This window comes from Anser brachyrhynchus, assembly GCF_964034855.1.
Source record: "Anser brachyrhynchus genome assembly, chromosome: Z".
NCBI classification, from domain to species: domain Eukaryota; kingdom Metazoa; phylum Chordata; class Aves; order Anseriformes; family Anatidae; genus Anser; species Anser brachyrhynchus.
The window spans coordinates 41,224,919-41,248,981 of record NC_137697.1 but is presented as its reverse complement, the minus strand read 5'-3'; the positions used below and the strand labels follow the sequence as shown (position 1 = coordinate 41,248,981).

Genomic DNA, 24,063 nt, shown 5'->3' with positions numbered 1-24,063 from the left:
ACTGTGTGGGCTGCTTCAGGGAAAGGTGACAACATCCCAGACAGACCCAGCACACCATCTCACTGTCCACTCATCTAGGCCATACTTCCTGAGCTTGTCTATGAGGTTGTTATGGGAGACAGTGTCAAATTCCAGTTGCATTCCAATTGCTCTCTCACATAAAGAGGAACTCCACCACCTCATTTTCCTGGCCGGTCTTTTCTAAAAATCACATAGCCTTCCATGACAGGATTCCAGTCATGTGAGCTACCCCACCACGTCCCTGTGATGATCTCTGTGATGATTTCAAGTCCTCTGGCTTGACCAAGCTTGGTAGCCTCTTTGTGAAGTCACGAATACAAGCCCCAGGCAGGCAGCAAACTTCTCTCAAGATACTGTCTGGGAGAAAAATGGGTACCTAAGTGCCTCTCAGAGAGGAGTCTCTATTTACCAACACACTCTGCTTTTTTTGTGAAACTGGTTCTTAAACAAGAGGTATGCTGGTCTATGTTTTTACAGGTGCCCATTCCTGCGTCTTGACCAATACTATTGTTGCCATTGACAGACTCTTTTCCAATACTATTGTTGCCGTTGACACACTCTTTTTTTTTTTTTTTGTTTTGTTTTTAGACACAGAGCATCATATCTGTTGTTTAGGGGCTCTTCAGGGGCAAGGGGGGGATTCCTCACTCTGCTCCAAGCAGAAAAGAGCGTCCAGCCTCCCCTGTCTTAAGAGTCTTATCAATTCTGCTGGTTTCAGGTTGGAAGCCACCTTACCACCTCCTTGTGAGGATTTAAGGCAGGGCTGTTGCTCAGCCTGCACCAGCATATTATACCACATGTTGATCTCTTGCTCAGATTCCTGGATGTATTGCAGCCTGCCAAGCTCCTCTTGCAACCTGTCAACTTGCTCAGAGAGTGTGTCTATCTGGTCACACTTGCACCCATGACCCCCAGCTCTGCCTTCAGGCCCTAGGAGGATCACCAGATATTGCAATTCCCTGCAACTGAGGGTCTGGGCCACTATTGCAGTCCTTGGGAGGTCTCTCTGGGTAGAGGCGTCTGCCATGGATGGTTGTGGCCCCTTCATCTGGGTTTCAGTCTCTGCCCAGCAGGTGCGGCAGGTAGACACCATTGTTGCCTCACTGGAAAGCCACTTTGTGGTGCTCCCACAATAAAGGGTAGAGATCAGTCCGTCTCCTGCCCTCTCTGCTCACACTCCCTGCATGAACTGCTGTGCAAACTGCTGCGCCATGCCCTGACTGCTGCACCATGCCCTGTTTGCCTGTCTATGTGACAGAGGAGGGGAGCTCTTGGCTCTGCCCAAGCCTTGTCAGCTCCTTTTTCAAGGACTTCCAGGTACTGGTGGCTCCCTAGGTTGTCTTGAGTGGTCATGATACACGAAACACCTGCATACTGTGATCCCCCACTCCACTGCAGAACATATCTGCTCCAGAGCCCATCACCTCTGGGAGTGAGTATAGTTAAGAATGATACAAATCTTGCACTGAAAGTTCACCCTTCCAAAATACTTTTTCATAAGAGTCATTGTGAAAAACAAGAACTGCTTTCCCAGCAGAAATCTGTTTGAAGGGCATTTATTGTAATACCTGTCTTCTTCCAGGAATAAACAAATAGATAAATAAATGAATTCTGTTTTAACATGCAGCAGAAATGACTCAGTCTCAGAGTGTATCCTTTGAGAAATGTCTCCCTGGATATACTTAAATAATGACTGATTGAGGAGAAATGTCTTCAAAGCCTTCTCAAAATGAGATGCAAAATGGGACTCACTCACTCACTGAAATTATTGTCAACACAGAAGGTAAAGGGGCAAAAAAAAATGTTAGCTACGTTCTTCTAACTGGCTCCATGGAGGTAAACAAAACTTTGGAATTATAATACCATTTCCCATCACTTTTCTGTCACACTGAATCAGATACAAAATACCTCTGAAACTTCTCTTTACATACGTTGTGGTTTAACCCGGCTGGCAGCTAAACACCACACAGCCGTTCGCTCACCCTCCCCCCTCCCTCTCTGGGATGGGGGAGAGAAACGGGAAAGTGAAGCCGGTGAGTTGAGATAAAGACAGTTTATTAAGACAGGAATATAATAATAACAATAATAATAATAATAGTGATAATGATAATAGTATTAATAATAATAATGTGTAAGAAAACAAGTGATGCACAATGCAATTGCTCACCACCCGCTGACCGATGCCCAGCCTATCCCCGAGCAGCCGGCCCCCCACCCCGGCCAGCCACCCCTATATATTGTTTAGCATGACATCAGATGGTATGGAATACCCCTTTGGCCAGTTTGGGTCAGCTGTCCTGGGTCTGTCCCCTCCCAGCTCCTGCTGCACCCCCAGCCTGCTCACTGGCAGGACAGAGCGAGAAGCCGAAAAGTCCTTGGCCTGGTGTAAACACTGCTCTGCAACAATTAAAACATCAGCATGTTATCAGCGCTCTTCTCATCCTAATCCAAAACATAGCACCCTACCAGCTACTATGAGGGAAAATTAACTCTGTCCTAACTGGAACCAGGACAACATAGTAACTGCTACTTGTCACAAATGATTATTAACACCTAATATTAATTTTATATACCCACCACAGTTTTGAAATTTAAGATTCTTGCATATTAAATACTCTGAAATTTGAAAAAAAAAAATAAATGCAATTGCTTTTTGTCTTCAAAGGCTGTAACTGTTTTCCTCACTGATATGCAGGTTCAGAGTACCTTAAAACATGGTAGATTTTCCTACAAAATTATGTTTGTTCTGCCTTTGAGGCCCCTAAAGTAGTTGATCAGCCCACATCTCTTAGAAGAGAGTCTGTCTGACTGAAGCATGCATATAGGTTTTCTCTTGTTCTGCCTAGCTCAAAAGTTCCTGAAATTTCCTAGTTTTGATTTCCATTGAGAAATAGCTGAATGCTGTCTATGAAGTAGTACTGGGAAAATACAGCTTTCTTATGTTGGATAAGTAATAAATAGATGTTCTCTCTATGCTTGTTTCTAGAAATCCCTCATCAGAGAAAGTTCATTCTCACTCCTCAACTTTTAGGAAGAAAGACTATTTCAGTAGTTTCTTGATAGCAAAGGGAGCTTATTACAGCTTTCAGAATCAGATGCCAGTCTTGTGGGACTTTCCAATCTTTGCTCAAAGCAAACATTTCACGAAGTATTCTCATGAGTGAGAAGTTCTGTCTTGGTTAGGTTTTAGGATTATTATTATCATTATTATTATTACACACAATATTTTCTGAAACAAGAACCCCACCTAACAATTCAGTGTTGGCTTATCTGTTAGGAAATAATTGGTTGTGCTCAAGTCCCTCAGAATACATATACCCCCTCTCCCCCCATCTGCTTTTATTGTAATATAGTAGTTACAGAAGATAATATAATATGCACTACATATAATACAATGATATAGATAATGTAATATGATATATATAGAAGATATCTTCTATATGAAAATATCTTCAGTACTGTCTTCCTAAAAGAAGCCACAATTCTGAAGACTTCTTTGGAGGGGAAATCCTGTACTGATTCCTTGAAATCTATTCAAGATTTCATTCTGTGTTTCAGTTATTGAGTTCTTAGTAGTTATATTGGGTTTAACTTGTCTTTGTCTGTGTGTAACATATGAAAATAAGACCTGGAAACTGTTAAGAATAAGAATGTAAGTAAGAATACTTACTGTGTAACTATAAGAGTGCTCTTTTTATTGCAAGTTCTTCTTAATAACTAGGACATTCTCAATTCATTCTTAAAGTCTTCACCAAGGGTAAATTCTACCTGACCAATCTGGTGGCCTTGTATGATGGAGTGACTGCATCAGATGACAAGGGAAGACCAACTGATGTTATCTACATGGAGTTCTGTAAGGCCCTTGATCCTGTCACACATTACTTCCAAATTGGAGAGAAATGGATTGATGGGTGGACCATTCAGTAGACAAGGAATTGGCTTAAAGCTCGCACCCAGAGAGTGGTAGTCAAGGGCTATATGTCCAAGTGGAGGCGGGTGATGAGAGGTGTTCCTCAGGGGTCTGTACTGGGACAGGTACTATTTAATATCTTTATCAATGATGTAGACAGTGGGGTCGCATGCATCCTCAGCAAGTTTGAAGATGACACCAAGCTGAGTGGTGCAGCTGATACAAGAGAAGGAAGGGAAGCCATCCAAAGAGACCCACACAAGCTTGAGAAGTGGGCCCACATGAACTGCATGAGGTTCAACAAGACTAAGTGTTAGGTGCTGCTCCCGAGTCGGGGCAATCCCAGACATGAGTGCAGACTGTGAGAAGAACTAAGATTAGCTATTCAGATAAAGATTTATGAGTTCTAGTGGACAAAAGCTCAAAATGAGCCAGCAGTGTGCACTTGCAGCCCAGAAGGCCAGCTGAGTCCTGGGCTGCATCAACAGAGGAGTGGCCAGCAGGACAAGAGAGGTGATTGTGTCCCCCTCTATTCTGCCTTTTTGAGGCCTCACTTGGATTATTGCATCCAGGTTGGAGGTCTCCAGCACAAGAAGGATATGGATCTGTTAGAACTGGTCCAGAGGAGGGCCACAAAGTTGGTCAGAGGGCTGGAGCACCTATCCTACAAAAATAAATAAATAAATAAATAAATAAAATAAAATAAATAAATAAATAAAAAAGTCTGAGAGAGCTGGTGCTGTTCGACTTAAAGAAAAGAAGGCTCTGGGGTGGCCTATTGCAGCTTTTCAATACTTCAAGTGGGCTTCTAAATAAAAGGTGGAGAGCAACATTTTACTCGGTCAGATAACAAGACAAGGGGGAATGATTTTAAACTAAAAGAGGGGAGATTTATGGTAGAGGCTAGGAGAAAATTCTTCACTCAGAGGGTAGTTGAGGCATTGGAAAAGTTTGCCCAGAGAAGCTGTGGATGTCCCATCTCTGGAGGTATTGAACACCAGTCTGGATGAGGCCCTGAGCAACCTGATCTAATGGGTGGTATCCTTGCCCAAGATAGGGGCATTCAAACTAGATGATCTTTAAGGTCCTTTCCAACCTAAGCCATTCTATGATTCTATAAATTTATACTTTGTTTCCTAAATTCAACTTATTTTATATAAACACTATGAGAATAAATTATTTATAGGAAGTTATGAAATTTTGTTTCTATAGGTTTCTGTTGTGCAAGATTGCTGAACCATGATCCTGAATTCAGAAAAGCCACGAAGTCCTTATGAGCTGTGAAGTGGCAGATCACAACTGCTTTTAGCATACTGCAAATGAGTAATGTGTCTCTCTCATGTAGAAACAAATTACTTTCTAGAAGTCTTCATTTCCTATTTTTTCAAAACTTTCTGTTTTAGTGATCTCTAAATAAAATAGCATCTCTTCCTTTTTATAACTTAGCTGAACACAATGTACCTGGTAAACTCACCAGCTTAATATAAGAAGGGTATGAAACTTCAGAAGTACAAAGGTTGTTCCATTTAGTACCAGCTAGATATGGGCCTTTCTTCAGGCAGTTATGACCGTTTTTGAAAACTGAGCTTTATTGCTTCAAATGCCCTTTTGATATTTAGGTCTTAGGATTGGTCCAGTTTAGTAGGATAGTTTTAAATATAAGTAACATGAGTACAAGAAATACTTTCCTGTCCTGAAAATAGTCTGGTGGGAAGCAATAGTATTTTGCTTAGATCAAAGACAGAAGATGATGTAACTATCAAATGTGGTTGAAAGACACTACGCTGCAATTTTAAATGTGGGGCACTCTCTGCAGAGGTGGCTTCGAATCTACCAGTCAGCCTCTGCCTCCTTTTTACCTTCAAACAGGATTCTGTGTCCGATGTTTCTTACTTAATAAGCAGAAATTCCTCATCCTCTTCTTTGTTTCACTTGCTGCAGTTTGTCCATGGCATAAAATTTTGATGCTTAGGTTCACATTTTCTGCCACTGAGACATGACAAAGAACAACACTGATGCAACAGCTTTTGCACATTGTTTCTTGCCAATTTGCTGATGTGATTTATGCTCTTTGGCTATTTAGGTTCTTCCTTAGTTACTTTTCTTGCACTTTGGTATTGTGGAATAAATGGAAGTTTCTGATTGTATAAGCTCTATTTCTTGGCCAGCCTTATTCAAGTGTAGGATAACTCTTTTCTGAAAATCTCAAAGAAAAAGTTCTATTCCATCATTCATCCTCTTCCCTGCTTTTGATACTCAGGTGATTCTTCAAAGGTGCAAAGAAGGATCTCACCTGGGACTAATACATCAACACCCCTTATCAGATAATTCTCTCTGACCCCAGTCCCTGTCTTCAATCAGACCAAAAAACTTTCAGAGAATAAAACCTTCTATTATTTACTTAAGGGTAAGCATTCAAGCTTTTAACTCTTCTTTTGTCAAAGAGGATACCTTTCTTTCCAGCTTGAGAAATGATGTCACATTTTTATATTTTAGTCTTTTTGAATGCTGTAACCCACTTCATTTGACTTTTCTAAGTGTAAGAAGTCTCAGCTGTTAATTATTTGACTGTAGAATATCTGTTTTGTAATATGTGCAGCTAAATTTATCCCTGGTGAAACTTTATTGACTTCAAATTAAAATTAGCTTCTGTTAAATGATCCATATGGGAAATACACAGCTTGGTTAATCAAAGGAAAGCATACTTTATGATCTAAAGTAAATCTGCTAGTTTTAATCTACTAGTTTTAATATTTCTACATGTTGCTTGTAGTCATTATGATAAAACATGCAAAAATAGACTGAATTTAAAAGTGGCATAAATGGTGATGTTAGCTTAATGGTAAAATGAACTGCATGTGAAGAAGCTGGTGTGAATGCACATATTAGTGTATTTGTTTTTGTTTACATTACAATATAATTAAAGGTAGTCATAGGGAAAGATAAAAAAACGTAGGGAGATGCTGTTCCTACAGGGAAGGAGGCTTGACAGCCTGATAGCTGCCGAGTACCAGGTTGAAATGTTTAAGTATCTGTCAATAAATTCTCTGACAGCAAGGTTAAATTTTAAACTTGATATGACCCTGTAAATCCACTGTAAAATACTCAGCTATTTTCTTCCGTGGATTTGAAATTCTGTGCTATTTTCTCAGCCAATTCTAGGTGGTTTTATTTTTATTTACATATTTATCTATTTCTTCAGTAGCTGTTTATTAACTTTGCTAATTTTTGCTATATATTATATAAAATATACATTTTCAGTGTATAAATTATAATGGTATTGTTATCTTTGTGAAGCTAAGGAGTTATGAAAATGTATGCCTTTTGTTTTGTTTTCTTTTCTTTTCTTTTGTTTACATGCCCTAATAGACAGGAACCAGAATGAGGAGCTAATGCTTGTCTGACATTCTTATATCAGTGCTCAATGGGGAAGGCAGAATATATTTCACCTCCAGAAGTAAAGAAAATCTTACTACTTAAGAGTACTTACTTTACTTACTACTTTACTACTTAAAATATGTGTGGAATGCACAAGAATGAAAATCTAGAAATGTAGGCAATCTGAAGGGAAGAAAGTCTTTCCTGTGAATATAGTGTCCATCCAGGACTCAGATAAGAGGATTATATTTTGATTTGTAGCTAAATGGTGCCTAAGAGAAGTGAATAATAATAATAAACAAAAAATGGCTAAATTGTAAATCAATAGCTGTAATAAATAACGCCTCCCAGTGTGACTTCTGCAGAACAGCATTGTGCATTACTTGGGGGAAGGATGCAAGGAAATACTATTATTTTGCCATTTAGCTGACTTGAAAATGAGTGTTGTAACAGAAACAAAAAATAACAAAGGTTCAAATGGCAAAATTTTTTTCAATATTATGTGAAAGATGCAGGATTTACTAAGTTTTAAATCTAGCACAAATCAATCAACTTTAATGTATACAAAAATTCAAAAGCTTAGAAAGTATTCCCATAATTTAATACTGTTTATTTATGAATATTATATTTATATATGAATATTATATATGTGAATATTATATATTTATTCATGAAGGAGTCTGTTTTTCATTTAATATGTACAAGTGACTAATAGAAGCTTTAAACTTCTATTTCATTTCTTACAGTCTGGATGAAATCTCCAGGTAACCAAAGATACTCCATTAACTTGTCAACCGTCAAGGCAAACTGGCAAGTTGCTAGCAAAGTCAGTCTGAAAAACAGAGATTTCTGAATTAGGAGAAACAATCACTACCTCAGGAAAAAAAATATATATATATTATATATATGTGTGTGTGTGTGTGTGACTGCTAGGTGTGTTCAGTGAATTAATATTTTTCAAAAAGAATTACAGTATATATATATAAACATTTTTACAATTGTCTAAAAAGAATCAAAATAAAAATAACTTTAACAATAATAATAATAAAAAAACCTGACATGCTAAGTAGAAACAAAATATGTTATTCACCATCAGTGTGTGCAAGTTCAAGTCAGCGTGTTCTTCCAAAAAATAACTGTGTAATTCTTGTTTCTGAATAGAAGTCAAGCATGAAAATTGCATGCTTCTGTGGCTTTAGTATAGATTTTTAGTACAGTGCAGGCAAATAATCCAGCACATGCAAATAATATCAGCATTGGTAAGGGAACTTGGAAAATAAAGAATGTTAAACACGTCCTAAGACAAAGTTCCAAAATAAATAAATAAATAAATAAAAGAGTATCTCTAGATATAGTTTTTCTCCCTCATGAAAATGATTTTTCTGTTTTGCTATTAGTTCACAAGAGTGAAAGATAATTTATCAGTGGTTATTAGCAAATATAGTGAGAGGTAACTGTAACTCTGGTAAAAAGAAGAGAGAGAATTAACCAGAAGATTACAAAGTCAATCAATTAGAAAGTTTAGGGATGACAAAGTTAGGTCTTCCTATAAATCTTCCTTTAGCCCTTTGTATTCATACCTTTTAGCACACCCTTGACTGGCACACTGGTATATCAGCATCCCCATGGAGATTCCTCAGGAACTCCCCAGATCTCACCAGAAACATCCACAACACTTGGAATGAACATCTGACAAGCCTTTATCATTCTAATACCCATTAAGCCCCCAACTTCTATGCAACAACCATGTATAAACATATGCTATAACAAAAAATATCATGCCAACCAGTACAGTATGGTACAAACATTAATATTAATATTAGTATAGTGAACTTTTGATGCAAATATACGGCACTGAAAAGGAGACTAGAAAGTGGTAGCTGAAGAGCTAACCTGCTGTAATGATGCTTCCTGCAGGACTTGGCAACTGTTTTTTTCTCCATAAGCCTGCAGGCTCCTCCAGGCAGGGGTCTTGGCTGCTGAACAGGAAAGCAGGAAAGATGCTGAAGAACACTTGACAGACGAAGGCAAAATGTGAACAGGAGCAATGCAGTGCTGTAGAAGTCATGTTGCAACTGCTGAATACAGGCCAGGCTATGGCTTTATACAGGCCATTGGAGATATCTTAGTGCTTCTTCTCCATGGTTATTCAGTATGGGTCTTATGTAGCATTGGGCAGGGCTAACAGAAGGCTTCCACATCTTTATTATAATAGCCCAGACTGTCTATCCCAGACATCAGCCTTTGTATCTGTGCCTTCTTTTCTTCTTTGCAGGGGATGTCATGAAATATGATGAGGAGAAATAAGCTACTTGGTGACTTGCATTAAAAAAAAAAAAAAAAAAAAAAAAAAGTACCCCCCCACAGAAACATGGACTTTCTTGCAATTTTGTTTATGTGTTTATTTCTTTCTAACTTGCTGCACCACTTAATTCTGAAAAATGTTTTATAGTCTCCAAGCAAAAATGTGTCTTGCAAACGGTCTTTAGAAATCACATTCTCAGCACAGTCTGTCTGAGGACTCCTACAAACTATATCATTACCTCTTGCCACCTTCCAGTTAAAAAGTTCAAAATTATCACCAAACTGTGGTGTCCTGCTGGACAGCTAACCTCCACCGCAACCACTCTCTCAACCCCCCTCCTCAGAAGAAGAGGGGGAGAAGTGTGCTGGAAAGAAAAAAAAAGAAAAAAGAAAAAAAAAAAAAAGCTCATAGGTTGAGATTAAAATAATTTAATTAAAGGGAAAAGGGAGAGAGAAAAAACAGGCAAAGGATATGTGGAAGCACCAGAGAAAGGGAAAAAAAATAAAAATCTCTACTTCCCATCAATGAGCAATGTTCAGCCACTTTCTGGGAAGCAAGGCCTCAATACACTTGGCAGTTCGGGAGGACAGACATCTTCAAAATGAGAGCCCACCTTCTCCTTCCCTTTCTCCAACTTTTATTGCTGTGTGACATCATACAGTATGAAATATCCCTTTGGTCAGTTTAGGTCAGCTGTACTGGTGATGTCAGCTGCCCACTTCTTGCCCACCCCCAGGCAACTGGGTCTACAGGTTTGGAGGGAATCTTGATGCTGTGCCAGCACTGTTCAGCAATAGACAAAACACTGGTGTGATATCAATGCTGTTCTAGCTACAAGTGTAGAGCGCAACACTACATGGCCACCACAGGAAAATTTAGCTCCATCCCAGACAGACTAGGACACATAGTGACATAGTGTTAGAAATGAGGAGGCTTTGGATACCTCTGCACTGAGGATAATGCTCTGCCTGGAAGTGCTACTGCATAATTTTATAGTGAAAGTAAGGCTGACTTGTCTTGAGTGTGGTGTCCAACAGATTTGGTATACGTTATGGATGTGGACTGCCTGACTTGTGGGCATGAAGTCCCTGTTTAGCCTCCAGAGCTGGCTGTTCAAAAATGTTCAAATGTTCAAAAATGTTTCTTGCTTACTGGATGCTGCCAGATTACTCTGCAAGTCATTAAAGGATGAAAAAGTGTGGATATAAAGACGAGGTTGTGGATGTTGCAACACAACTGTTTAGATTCAGCAAATGAAACTACAAAGGAGATATTACCATTTTCTCTTCCTGAAGATGTAATTTTAAGGAAAGTCTTGTTTGACTTCTTCTGTTTTAAGGTAGAACATACCTTAAAGGTAGAACATATCTTAAAATATTAGTGGAGCCTTCCCAGAAAGTAATTGTGAGCATGTGAGATTTACCAGTGGTTTAATTTTGACTTGGTTAAATTGGGAAGGTGTAAAAGGATGAATCTGCTAAATTCTCAGAACCCTTCTTGAATTAAAGGAAAGAGCAGATGTTTTCATAAAGTGACTGATTTAATCAGTATTATCTACAAGACCTTGTTGTAAATCAGTAGATAAACCAACCCGAACAAAAAGATTTCTTCTTTATTTGATAGAAAACTAAAGGGTTGTTTTGTTATTGTTGTTTTGTTTGTTTGTTTGTTTGTTTGTTTGTTTGTTTGAAGAAAAATGTCTTTTAGTGGCTCTAATGGATTTTTTTTAAACGGAATTATTTCAATCAATTCCAGTTTTCTATTAAAAATACTATATGTATATATATTTTTTTCTAAGTTTTATGAATTTTTTATGGATTGATGAGACATGTTAGCATATAAAAATTATTATGGGCCAAATAAATTTAACATAGTTCCCTTTGTATTCACATTTATGTGCCATTTTATATATCTTTCATAATACAACTAATTTTCTGTCTGGTTTAATGGCTCTGAAGATACATATATTTTGGCACTTCAGCCCAACCTCACTGCAGCTCCTTGCCCTCATATGTAACTTAGAACAAGCTACAGAAAATGTGAATTGCTTTATCACTTGTTTGATTTCCACAGTGCAAGACGGCATGGACTTGGCTGTCATTGTCAGGGGGGGAGAAATATTATCAAGGTGCCCTCTCCAACCGAGAGACCAAGCAGCTTGGCCCCACATGCTGCCCTGATATTCTCCTTGCAAGGCAGAAACCTTCCCAGTTCAGTTGTATGCTATATTCGTCTAAACAATGAGAAAGCCCTACCACTGAAAGTGGAAGGAGACAGGACATGGGAGGGTGGGGAGGGGTAGCGGGGGAGGGTTGTGCAAAGATGGGTATGGTGCAAATGGAATCTTCAAGGTACCAATATGAGTTGGAAACTTCTAAGTAGGAAAGAAGACATTTTCATGAAGAACTGAATTTACCTGAAAGGAAGATGAGGGATTTTTCTAGATAGTTTAGAGATTGTCCTAAATTCAGTATAATCTTTCAGAGTAGTTTAATATGACAGTTTTGCATGAGCCTGCATTCAGGGGAGAAGCTAAATGGGACAGATTTCTCAGAGGGCACTGCTTCAGAAATATTGATGACCTCAGTGGTACTTCTTGCAGAGATCAAACTTCTGGCAGGCTCTGTTTTGCAGCCTTGGTTTTGCTGTAACAAATATATTAGTAATTTTAGTGATATAAGGTATAATGTAAGTAATTTGGTGATGAGTAATTTTATGAGGTTCTTTCACGCCAGAAATTAAGCAAAAAACATTGGAGGAGTCTGACAGTGTTAAGGAGGGCTGTTTGATCTCAGATGTGGTCCTATGCCATGGGCAAGGCAAAGGGCAAGGCTGAGCAGGGCCATTGATGCTTATTAGTACTTTCAGAGCCCAGATACTGTTCTAGAAAGATCACTAAGAACAAAACCATGGAAAACACAGAAATCAAGAGCTACTGAATGGGTGACCAACAGCTAGCCTTGTAAACAGGGGATTTACATGGTGTCATTGAAGAATACTAAAATATTTTAAAATATATTTTTCAGAGCTATTTGTTATGGGAGGCTATCTCTACTTTTGTGAGAAAATCAAAAATATTAATTAGCTCTCTGTGCAAAATATAGTACATCTGAAATCTTTATTTTTTATTTCTTTGAAATTGGAAGTGGCAAATTGTTTTACTGCCATCTGTAAATGCCCCTATAAACTTATGTTGCTGTTGACTGTGAAGAATTTCCAGACAGACCTTAAAGTACTGACAGAATAGATCCTTCTCAGAGAGGAATGGATTATTACAGCACAGAAGATTGAAAATAAACATGGAACAAATGTCAAATATTTTATTTTAAAGAAATAAATACTTTTCTACCTAGTGATGCCCTTTACATTACAGAAAATATAGGTGAATATAAATGATCTTGTCTTTGCCTGCATTAGGAAGTGTGTTTGTTTTCACTGGGTTTTCTGAGTTATACACTGTTGTTAATGTAATAAATAATTATTTGGTTAATTCCCATAAAAATAGTTAACAGCAGACTCTTCTAAATCTGTTTTTATATAATTTTTCCTCATTTGCAGATTTTGGGAAATAAAGTATGCAAAGGAGGAAATTCAATTTAAATTACTTATCACCTTCCACATGCTACCACACACACATTCTAATTGAAAACAGACTAATGTGACAAAATCTATGCATTTGTCTGTGCTTCAGGTGCGGAATACTACCTTTATATTGTTCTCATTTTCACTGAATACTGGTCTTATGTAATTTCTCTCTTTGCTTCTTGATCGCCATCATCAGACATGTGACTGTATTTCAACGGTTTGATGCCATCAGTTATATGTTCACTTAAGGGAAAATGTAACTTGTGTCAGAACTCACTATTAGAGGTGTCTGAGTTTTTACAGAATCTTCAGAATCTTTCAGAAACTTTCAATTCCTGCCCATTTCTTCAATTTACACATACGAACATTGTTATTTGAGTTACACTCATATTCCTTCAAAATTGTTTTCCTATCATCATTTCAAAAAGTATTTTAAATGTATTGGGGAAAGGACATTGGTGAGATACAATGGTGGTCTTCAAGTCACTAGTGAGACTAACTGTAGGTGTTTTTCACTTAGTTTGCTAAATAAATATATCACTAATTATATTGAAATCAAAACTTGAATCTCCACTTAGCTATGGTTTCCATGAAAAACAGCTGGTTCATGAAATAATCACAGAAAAATTGTGTGTATACTATAGAGGACATAGGTATATACTGCATCTGATGCTTAGTCTTAGGGAGGAATGAATAACAGGCAAAGGACTTAATGCAAAATATCTCACACTATTTGCATGAAGTTCAAAATCTGAATTTAGATTAAGAGCAGAAACAATAAAAAAAAAAAAAAGTGAAAAAAGCTCAAAAGCCTGTAAACTTCACTTATGGGTATCTGTTACGGGTGGTTTATTTTTTTATTTTTTTTTGGTTGGTTGGTAATTTTTTTGGGGGTGTGTGGTTTTTTTGTTTGTTTGTTTGTTTTTAGTGCAGAAATATCTGGAAAAAAAAGAAAAAAAAGGATTTTTACATATATGGAGGTTTATGTATTTTTAAAACTATTTCCATTTTCCTTTATCTGAAGAATGAACCTCACTTTTTGTGGCTTGTGAATTCCAACCATTTTATTGTTAAATATTGTCAATGCCTGAGTATACTTTTATTTCTTTTTCCTTACGGAAGTAATATTGAAAACTTGACTCAATACCTTTGAGGAAAATTAAGCCATATGTGATGTTTTATTTACAAAATGTTAAGCATAACAAACTCCATACAAGCATAAAAATGTTCCGAATAATATAGTGTTTATTGATTGTTGTGGAAACCAGTTGTATTGCTTCTTCTGTATTTTCTGTATATTTCAAGAATATCTGAGGGTGAGTCTGCATTAGATCCAAGAGTGTGTGTACAAAATGAATCTTTTAGCATTTTTTGTCACCTTATCCTCTAATAAAACCCACAAGATGCTAAACATATATGTGCTTGGAAAAAAATGCAAAGTATATTCATTTAAAAACATTTACTCTTATAACATTTTTTGTGATCGGTCCTTTTTTTTTTTTTTTTTTGGCTGACTTTACAGAGGACTTAGTAGCCTTATTTGATTAAATAAAGGCAAACTAAGGAAGACAAGAGAAAACTGAACTGATGTCCTGTATTATTATTATTTTCTATATGTCTTTCTGATTATTTAGAATGGTTTAGGAATTTTATGTAGCTGTGTATTTTAGGTTACATTTTATCTTCACAAGCCAGTTTGTCTCTTGGTTAGAACTGCATGTGTAGACCTCATACGGTCTTACTGTTTTTCATACAAATTTGCTAGTCACTTTAAGAGGCAAATGTAAATTCATCATCTAACTGTGCTTTATTTCTTCATACACAAATCTGTATATCCAAGTCTTGTGGAACTATCGCACAGAATCATTCAGGTTAGAAGGGACTTTAGGAGCTCAGACAGTCCATGGAAAATAAAATTGTGGTGTCTAATAAAATAAAAATAAATAAAAATAATAAATAAAATTCAGAGTTTTTTTATTATTATTTTAAGAGCTTGGTTTAATAGAATAAGAATTAGTTTGATGATTTATTACAAAATTAATTTTAGACCAAAAAAAAGTAAAAAAGTTCATGATGGTTACATTGTATCGTAACCTTAGTCTATACAACAATTTTTTTAATAGGTGCTACACAGTATCTGAACAATTTGGGTGATGGTATATCTTGAATTCATTTATATAAATATATATCAGTGTGTTAACTTCCTTCTGTTCTTTTTCATTCGTTTTAAGGTGCTGGTGGTTGGTCTCCACTTGTGTCCAATAAATATCAATGGCTTCAGATTGATCTTGGTGAAAGAGCTGAGATAACTGCTGTTGCTACTCAAGGTGGTTATGGGAGCTCCGACTGGGTAACAAGTTACCTTCTGATGTTCAGTGACAGTGGACGAAACTGGAAGCAGTATCGTCAAGAAGAAAGCACTTGGGTATGTTCCTTAATAATAAGAACTACATTTCTCAGGAAGACTAAAAGTACTCATGCTATACCTTATTGCAGATGTATATCAAGCAAAGCAGTGGAATATAAAGAACCACAATTAAAATGGTTAAATAATTAGATATCCAAATTATTCTAGCTTTTGACAAGATAAGGGGCATTGAAAAGCAAACAAACGTCAAAAAGCTAGATTTACCATTACTCTATTAACATCTTGGGGATGTATTCTGAAGACTGCAAAATCTCTTTTGTCTTGCTATGCATGATAAATTTATTTTCCCAAAGTATTAATCCCACGGTATCAAACTTTTTATTTATTTATTTATTTTTTAAATTGAAAAAAAAATATTAAGAGATACAGCAAGAACCATTTCATGTAGATTCAATTTTGGTCCTCTAATATAAAGTCTGGATTCTGATCTTGATTTGAAATTGCAGCCCATTTAGCTTTGTAGTTAATAATATATCTTGCTATTCTCGTCATGTTCTATTCACGTGAAACTTACTGAGACTGGAGGATTCTCAATGCCAGACAGATAATGTCCAAACCAGATTAAATGATAATTTAGACCACAGTTATCTCTTTCCTTGATCCTCAGTGATTATCAGTCTGGACTACAGAAATAATCTTTGTATCTCTGTTCTCTGATTTTAACCTGTCAAGTTACTTCTATTCTTCTAACCATACAGAAGAGATCTGATTCATTTTTGAATTGTACTAGGCTTTAGGCTTCAGCTGTTTCTTGCTGCAGTTAAACTTTATGTTAAAATGTATTTCATTTTATGAATTTTAATTTTGTTGACTTTCAATTCTAAATGTTCTTAACACTTTTATTGTTAAACCCCATCTATGGTATAATGAGATTATGCAGTTGCTTACTTGCTGCATAATTATACTTCCTTTTGAATTTGCTTCATACTTCTGCTTCGGCTTGTGTTTTCATAACAAAGAGAAATAAATGAGTTTCTAATCCATATGGCTGTGGGGAGTGAGAAAAGAAAAACAATCTTCCAAATGTTAAATGAGCATACGCTGCTACAACATTGTCCTTGCCCATCTTCAGACAGGCTGATAAAACAAATCTGAGAGGTGGAAATGTTTGATCTCTTCAGTGAGGGCATTTTTGAAATCCCTTATTGTTACTGAACATATCTACTGATGCAGATAGTTATTTCTTGTATATTGCCACCAGTAAAAAAATTCCCTGAATTGTTAAATACTGATGCAGTATTTATCCTGATTATGTCAGGACTTTTTTAAATCTGCAGGAGGGGAAAAGTAAGGCCATTCCATGCTCTGAAACTTAATAAAAAATATATTGTGTTTATGTTTGCAATGCAGATTGGAGATACGGCTGGCAGGCAGTGATGCATAATTTAAGGATGTAAACCATCAATTTCAGGGATACTCTATTGATTTTTTATTTATTTTATTTTATTTTATTTTATTTTATTTTATTTTATTTTATTTTATTTTATTTTATTTTATTTATTTATTTTATTTTATTTTATTTTATTTTATTTATTTTATTTTATGTATCTTTATTTAGGAAATCTGCTTTTAGGGAATACATTTCCTCCTTTCTAAACCAAAACATAGACAATTGTCTATGGAATTAAACTCTTAAATCTCTATTTCCTTTATAGATTTTCTTTGACTATTATCTGTTTACATTAACTCTTCTTAAATGAAGTGTCCAAGTTCATTTCAGACAAGAGCATCCCACATTTTATAATACATATTATGTTTTATTATTATTATTATTATTATTATTATTATTATTATTATTATTATTATTATTAATTGAGCCATTGGCCTATTGCAAGATTTCTTACTAGAGGTATTTTTTTCCCCTTTTTTGACTGATATTGTGCATTAGAAATACAGGAGATGTCCAGCTTTGAGGGTTCCATGATGCTATAAATACTTCAGAATCCTTCAATGCCTACAAAGATTTATATTTTGTACCCAATCTTTCTAAAACTGAGTAGAAATGTTACAAATTTTTTTGTACAATTTCATAGCTCCCTACTTTTTTCTTTCCAAAAGTTAATTTTAAACTTTCTTTGTCATTTTTTTGGCTTATCTTTGTGGTTCTGGAGCTCCTGTCATCACTGAGACATGTAACTGTAATGGTACTTGTGGATGAAAGTCCTCTATTGTCTTATTCTGCCATGTGGTTATTTCATAAACCTTTCTCTTGCAATTTTTCACTCACTGTAAGATTTTTATAACTGAGAAGCAAAAAAGACTATCAAAACATCTGCAAATGATCTAGTAGTCTAAACCTTTTTAGAGTGTTCAGTTGAAAGAATGGTCACCCTAAAAATGTTTGAATTGAATCATGTCCAATATAAGTATTTTGTTTTTCCTCCCACCGACTACAAAATGATTCATTATCAGTTTGTTCTCATTTAAATTTAAATATTCTGAAGCTGAGTGAGATGAACCCCTCTCACCTCTTTGGCTGCTAAATATGGTGTCTTTAATTCTTTGCTTAATAGGAAATTATTTTAAATGAGTTGTGGCAACCCTGTTCTTTACCCATGTAATGTATCTTGGTCTCAGTCTCCTCATTTACAGTTTACTGATGTATGCCTTACTTGCTATCTTACACCTGTAAGGAGTTTGTCTTTCATGATATAGAAGCCATTTGGCCTTCAGTGTTAAGTACTAAAGATACTTTTGAAAGACTAACACTGACTTGCGGAAAACGGACTCCACAATCAGTAAGATTGTAAAGTAGGTATGTTTATTCAGCGCTGGGCAGCACAGAGGGTAGTCCCGCCAAAGTCGTGCGCACCTGACGCGGCAACTTGCCATGGTTATATGCAGCAAAGAGTTGCATATGCCACAATACACCTATACATATTCATAACCTGTCCCCGCTTCATACTAAAATTAGTTCCAAGGAGTCATTTCCATAAACTTCTCCCATCTGCACTTGCGCAGTGTATTCTGGTGGTGGTCTTCGGGGGTCGTGGGGATGAAGATTGATGACTCTTCCTTGTCACTGCTAGATGACCTCTTGTCTCTGCGCAGATTCAGTTGCTTCTTGGATCTTGTCCATCCGCAGGACCAGTTTCTACCAGTTTCTTAAGATAGGCTCACACTCTTATTAAGAGACTGACTTTGGTAAAGGGGCCCAAGGCTTCTTGCTTTAATTAATTTGCACAAGCACCATAGTTAGTAAAGACACTAAGTAGGATCCTAGTTTCATGCCGTCAGCACTCTATCTCTACTTGATAAGATTCCCCTAACTCCCTCTCTCAGTCCCCCCTTTTCTAAAAAGTTAGTAAATTCTCTAAAAGTTAGTAAATTCTTATATTCTCCTAACTCCCTCTCTCAAACACCATTACAGTTACTAGGTATCTTCTCATTATAGATTAACTATTGTAACAGTAGTTTTCTTTGACAAAAATCTCTGCATACCCATTCTGGCAGCCCTCACGAGGAAGGCTGATGAGGTGTGGGCAGAGCCAGCAGTGTTCCCTCTCTGGCCATACAAAGGCGGTCCCTAGGGAGTGCAAGTGATCAGGATGGGCAAACAGGGCATGGTGCGTCAGTCAGGGCATGGCGTGGCAGTGTGAGTAGCAATTCACACAGGCTGGTTAAGTGGAGAGGGAGACCTCACCACTGTTTTCCAATGGTCTTTCCCAACAGTGGTTGTAATCTGCTCGTGAAGAGCCCAGCCATGGTATCCACCAGGCAGAAAAACATGGCCTCTGCATCTCTTGTGGCCTCTCCAGCCACAGTCACTGTTGTGGCTACCCAGACAGAGATCTCGGGGAAACACGCAGCCATCCAGGTCTTGGGCTGCAGGGTGTGCCTGACTCTTCTGTTGGTGTCTGACAGCAGCAGCGAGAGATATGCCTGTGAGAGGTGTGCCCAGGTTGAAGAATTGCTCAGCCTGGTGGTGGAGCTTCAGGAGGAAGTGAGTAGGTTAAGGAGCATCAGGGAGTCGGAGAGGGAAATTGACTGGTGGAAGCATACTCTACCCTCCCTGAGACAGACTCATAAGCCTGCCACAACACAATTAATAAAGGTTCTTCTATCCCACCAGGCAGACGCTACACAGAAGTTAAAAGTCCTCCCATCCCACCAGGCAGTAGGAGAGGACTTAGGCCAAGGGGGGAATGGAAGCAGGTTTCTGCTCCGGGTGGTAGGCGAGCCCTGTCCCTGCCCACCTCACCTTCCCATCTACCCTTATATAACAGGTATGAGACTCTAGAACATGACAGTCAAAACAACGACGTAGATGAAAGCCCATCCCAGTTGGAAGGGGTGTCTAAGGCAAGGCAATCTACCCGCTGCATCACTACATCTTCTATCAAGAAAGAAAGAAGGGTTATCCTCATGGGGGACTCCCTTCTGAAAGGGACAGAGGGCCCTGGAATGTCATCCGGACCCAACCCACAGGGAAGTCTGCTGCCTCCCTGTGGGATGCGTAAGAGACATTGCCAGGAAAGTCACTTGCCTGGTATGGCTCACGGAGTACTACCCACTACTGTTTTTTTCAGACTGGTAATGATAAAGTAACAAGGAGAAGTCCCAGAGTGATCAAAAGGGACTTTAGGGCTTTGGGGCAACTAGTTAAAGGATCAGAGGCACAGGCTGTGTTTGCCTCTGTCTTTCTGATAGGAGGGATCAATGCTGACAGGCAGACTCAACTCATCAAAACATGGCTTCGAGACTGGTGCCACCAGCAGAACTTTAAGTTTGTTAATCACGGGAAGGTCTACATGACACCGGGGTTGCTGGCACCAGATGGGATGCACCTCTCTCAGAGGGGTGAAAGGATTTTTGCCTAGGCGTTAGTGGGGCTGATAGATAGGGCTTAAAACTAGAGTCGAAGGGGGAAAGGGATAAAACCAGGCCTGATGGTGATAAACTAAGGGATGGCACTCTAGAATCAGAGGGACTGTGTGCTAGTGAGGTCCTTTGGTCTGCTCCACAAGGTGCTGCATACAATAAGGTGCATTTGAAGTGCTTCTACACAAATGCAAGCAGTATGAGGAATAAAATGGATGAGCTAGAAGTCTTGGCCCAGTCCCACAGCTATGATATCATCAGCATATGCGAAACGTGGTGGGATGAGTCCTGTGAATGGTGTGTCACAAAAGATGGTTACAGGCTCCTCAGGAGGGACAGGCAGGGCAGGTGAGGTGGGGGGGTGGTGATGTACGTGAAGGAGGGGCTAGACTATGTGGTACTTCAAGTTGGCGATGGCAAAGTTGAGAGACTCTGGGTAAGGATTAGGGGATGAACAAATAAAGGGGATGTCATTGTGGGAGTCCATTACAGACCACCCGGCCAGGATGATGACACCAATGAATTATTCTCTGAGGAACTAAGAGATACCTCAAGATCAACTGCCCTTCTCCTTACGGGGGACTTCAACTTGCTAGATGTCAACTGGGATTACCACATGGCCAACAAGAGCAGGTCCAGGAGGTTCCTAAAACACCTCAATGATAACTTCTTGGTGCAGGTGCTAAGGGAGCCAACTAGGAAAGGTGCCCTCCTAGACCTGTTGCTGGAGAATAGAGAGGGTCTTGTGGGAGACATGTCAATCGGTGGCCGTCTTGGTCATAGTGACCATGAAGCGGTTGAGTTTAAAATTTTTGGTGACAGAAGGAAAACTGCCACCAAAACTTCAGCCCTGGATATGGGGAGAGCAGACTTCAGGCTGCTCAGGGAACTAGTTAGCAAGGTCCCCTGGGAAACTGCTTCTTGTGCTGGTCAGTCTTTAAGCTGGTCAGTCCTTAAGCACTGTGCTGGTCAGTCTTTAAGCACTGCCTCCAAAAGCACAGGATCAGGCAATTCCAAAACATCAGAAGCCAAGCAGGCAGGGCAAAAGGCCAGCCTGGATGACCAGGGATCTTCTTCTGAAGCTTAGGCAGAAAAAGAAAATGTACAGCTGCTGGAAGGAGGGTCAGACAACATGGAAGGAATACAGGGATGCTATTCGTGTTTGTAGGGAGAAAATTTGTGAGGCCAAAGCCCAATTAGAGTTGAAGCTGGACTGAACTGTGGGAGACAATAAAAAGTTGTTTTGTTTGTTTGTTTTTGTTTTTTAATACGTGAACAGAAAAAGGAGAACCAAAGAAAATATAGGTCCGCTACTTGTTGGGGAAGGTCACCTCACAGACAAGGACATAGGCAAAGCAGAGACATTTAATGCCCTCTTTGACTCCGTCTTCAACACTGATGATGGGCTTCGGGACCCAGGGTGCCCTGAGCTGGACGACTGTGACGGTGGGAATGATAAACTTCCAACCAACCCTGAACATGTGCGGGATTTTCTGCTCCACCTGGATCCATACTAGTCCATGAGTCCGGATGGGATTCATCCCAGGGTGCTTAGAAAGCTGGCTGACATCATCACGGGACCTCTCTCAATTACTTTTCAACGATCTTGGGAATCTGGAGAGGTCCCAGTAGACTGGAAGCTGGCAAATGTTGAACCGATTTTCAAGAAGGGTAAGAAAGAAGACCCTAGCAATTACAGGCCTGTCAGTCTCATGTCAGTGCCTGGTAAAGATAATCCTTGAAGTTACTGAAGTGCACCTGGGGGACAATGCAGTCATTGGTCCCAGCCAACATGGGTTCACGAGGGGTAGGTCCTGTTTGACTAACTTGATTTCCTTTTATGATAAGATCACCCATCTAGTTGATCAAGGGAAAGCAGCTGATGTGATCTTTTTGGATTTCAGTAAAACTTTTGACACAGTTTCCCACAGGATCCTACTGGACAAAATATCCAGCATACAGCTAAACAGAAACATCATACGATGGGTGAGCAATTGGTTGACAGGCAGGGCTCAAAGGGTTGTGGTAAATTGGGCCACATCAGGCTGGCAGATGGTCACTAGTGGGGTCTCCAAAGGCTTCATTTTAGGGCCAGTCCTCTTCAATGTTTTTGTAAACGATTTAGATGTAGGACTCGAAGGTGTTTTGAGAAAATTTGCCAACGACACCAAACTTGGAGGAGTTGTGGACTCGGATGAGGGTGGAAAGGCCTTGCAGAGAGATCTGGACAGATTGGAGACCTGGGCGATCACCAACTGCATGAAGTTTAACAAGAGCAAGTGCCGGGTCCTGCACCTGGGACGGGGCAACCCTAACTATACGTACAGACTGGGGGATGAGATGCTGGAGAGCAGCCCCACAGACAGGGATCTGGGGGTTGTGGCTGATAGCAAGTTGAATATGAGCCAGCAGTGTGCCCTCGCATCCAGGAGGGCCAACTGTATCCTGGGGTGCATCAAGCATGACATTGCTAGTCGGTCAAGGGAAGATTGTCCCGCTCTACTCTGCACTGGTGCGGCCTCACTTCCAGTACTGTGTGCAGTCCTGGGCAACACAGTACAAAAAGGACATGAAAGTGTTGGAGAGTGTCCAGAGGAGGGCTACTAAGATGGTGAAGGGCCTGGAGGGGAAGACGTATGAGCAGCAGTTGAGATCACTTGGCCTGTTCAGCCTGGAAAAGAGGAGGCTGAGGGGAGACCTCCTTGTGGTCTACAGCTTACTCATGAGGGGGAGTGGAGGGGCAGGCACCTATCTATTCTCTTTAGTGACCAGTGGTAGGACCCACAGGAATGGTGTCAACCTGCCACAGGGGAGGTTCAGGCTAGACATTAGTGAGAGGTTCTTCACTGAGAGGCTTGTCGCACACTGGAACAGGCTCCCCAGGGAAGTAGTCACTGCACCAAATCTGTCAGAGCTTAAGAAGTGTTTGGGCTGTGCAATTAGTCATGTGGTCTGAATTTTTGGTTAGACCTGTGTGGAGCCAGGAGTTGGACTCGATGACCCTTATGGGTCCCTTCCAACTCGGGGATTCTATGATTCAACTCTATGATTCTGTGATTTTTATTTCTTTCTGCTCTGACATAATTATCAGCCTTTTTCTTCTTCTTCTTCTTCTTCTCTCTCTCCTTTTTTTTTTCTTTTTTTCTTTTTTTTTTAATTCTCTCAGTATTTTCTGCGTTGTTCTTGAAACTTATGTTAAGGTTTGAGTTCTCAGGCTGCAATTAGTAGGATCAATATTAACAGTTTTTTAAAAGTTGGTACAATTCTGTTCTGCATATAATTTCCAAGTGAAATAGTTGTTCTTAATTATAAAATGCCTAAAAATCTCTCCCTTTGAGACGGATTAGTTTAATCTTGAAAAGGGATTAATGCAAATCAATTTTAGATTTTCTTTAATTTTATTGTAAATATAAATGTGTTTGACCTACGAATGTGTATCTTTATGTGTATGCTATTGAAGCTACTTATTTATTTATTTATATTATTTATTTATTTATATTATTTATTTATTTATGGATTCTTACCACGGGGTCCATCCACCAGGAGCAAACTGCTCCAGCCTGGATCCCCCCCAGACAGCAGCAGCTCCTGCCAGATCTGCCAGCAGCTCCTGCC

At 38.8% G+C, this 24,063-nt stretch overlaps 1 protein-coding gene across 1 annotated transcript in view; it reads left to right on the top strand.

The window, feature by feature from the left end:
- The window catches only part of CNTNAP4 (contactin associated protein family member 4), a 195,208-nt gene that overhangs the window by 33,263 nt on the left and 137,882 nt on the right, over positions 1–24,063 (top strand). Inside the window, exon 3 of the mRNA XM_080573552.1 lies at positions 15,431–15,624. Coding sequence (XP_080429678.1) covers positions 15,431–15,624 — 194 coding nt within the window. The remainder of the gene's footprint in view (positions 1–15,430; positions 15,625–24,063) is intronic.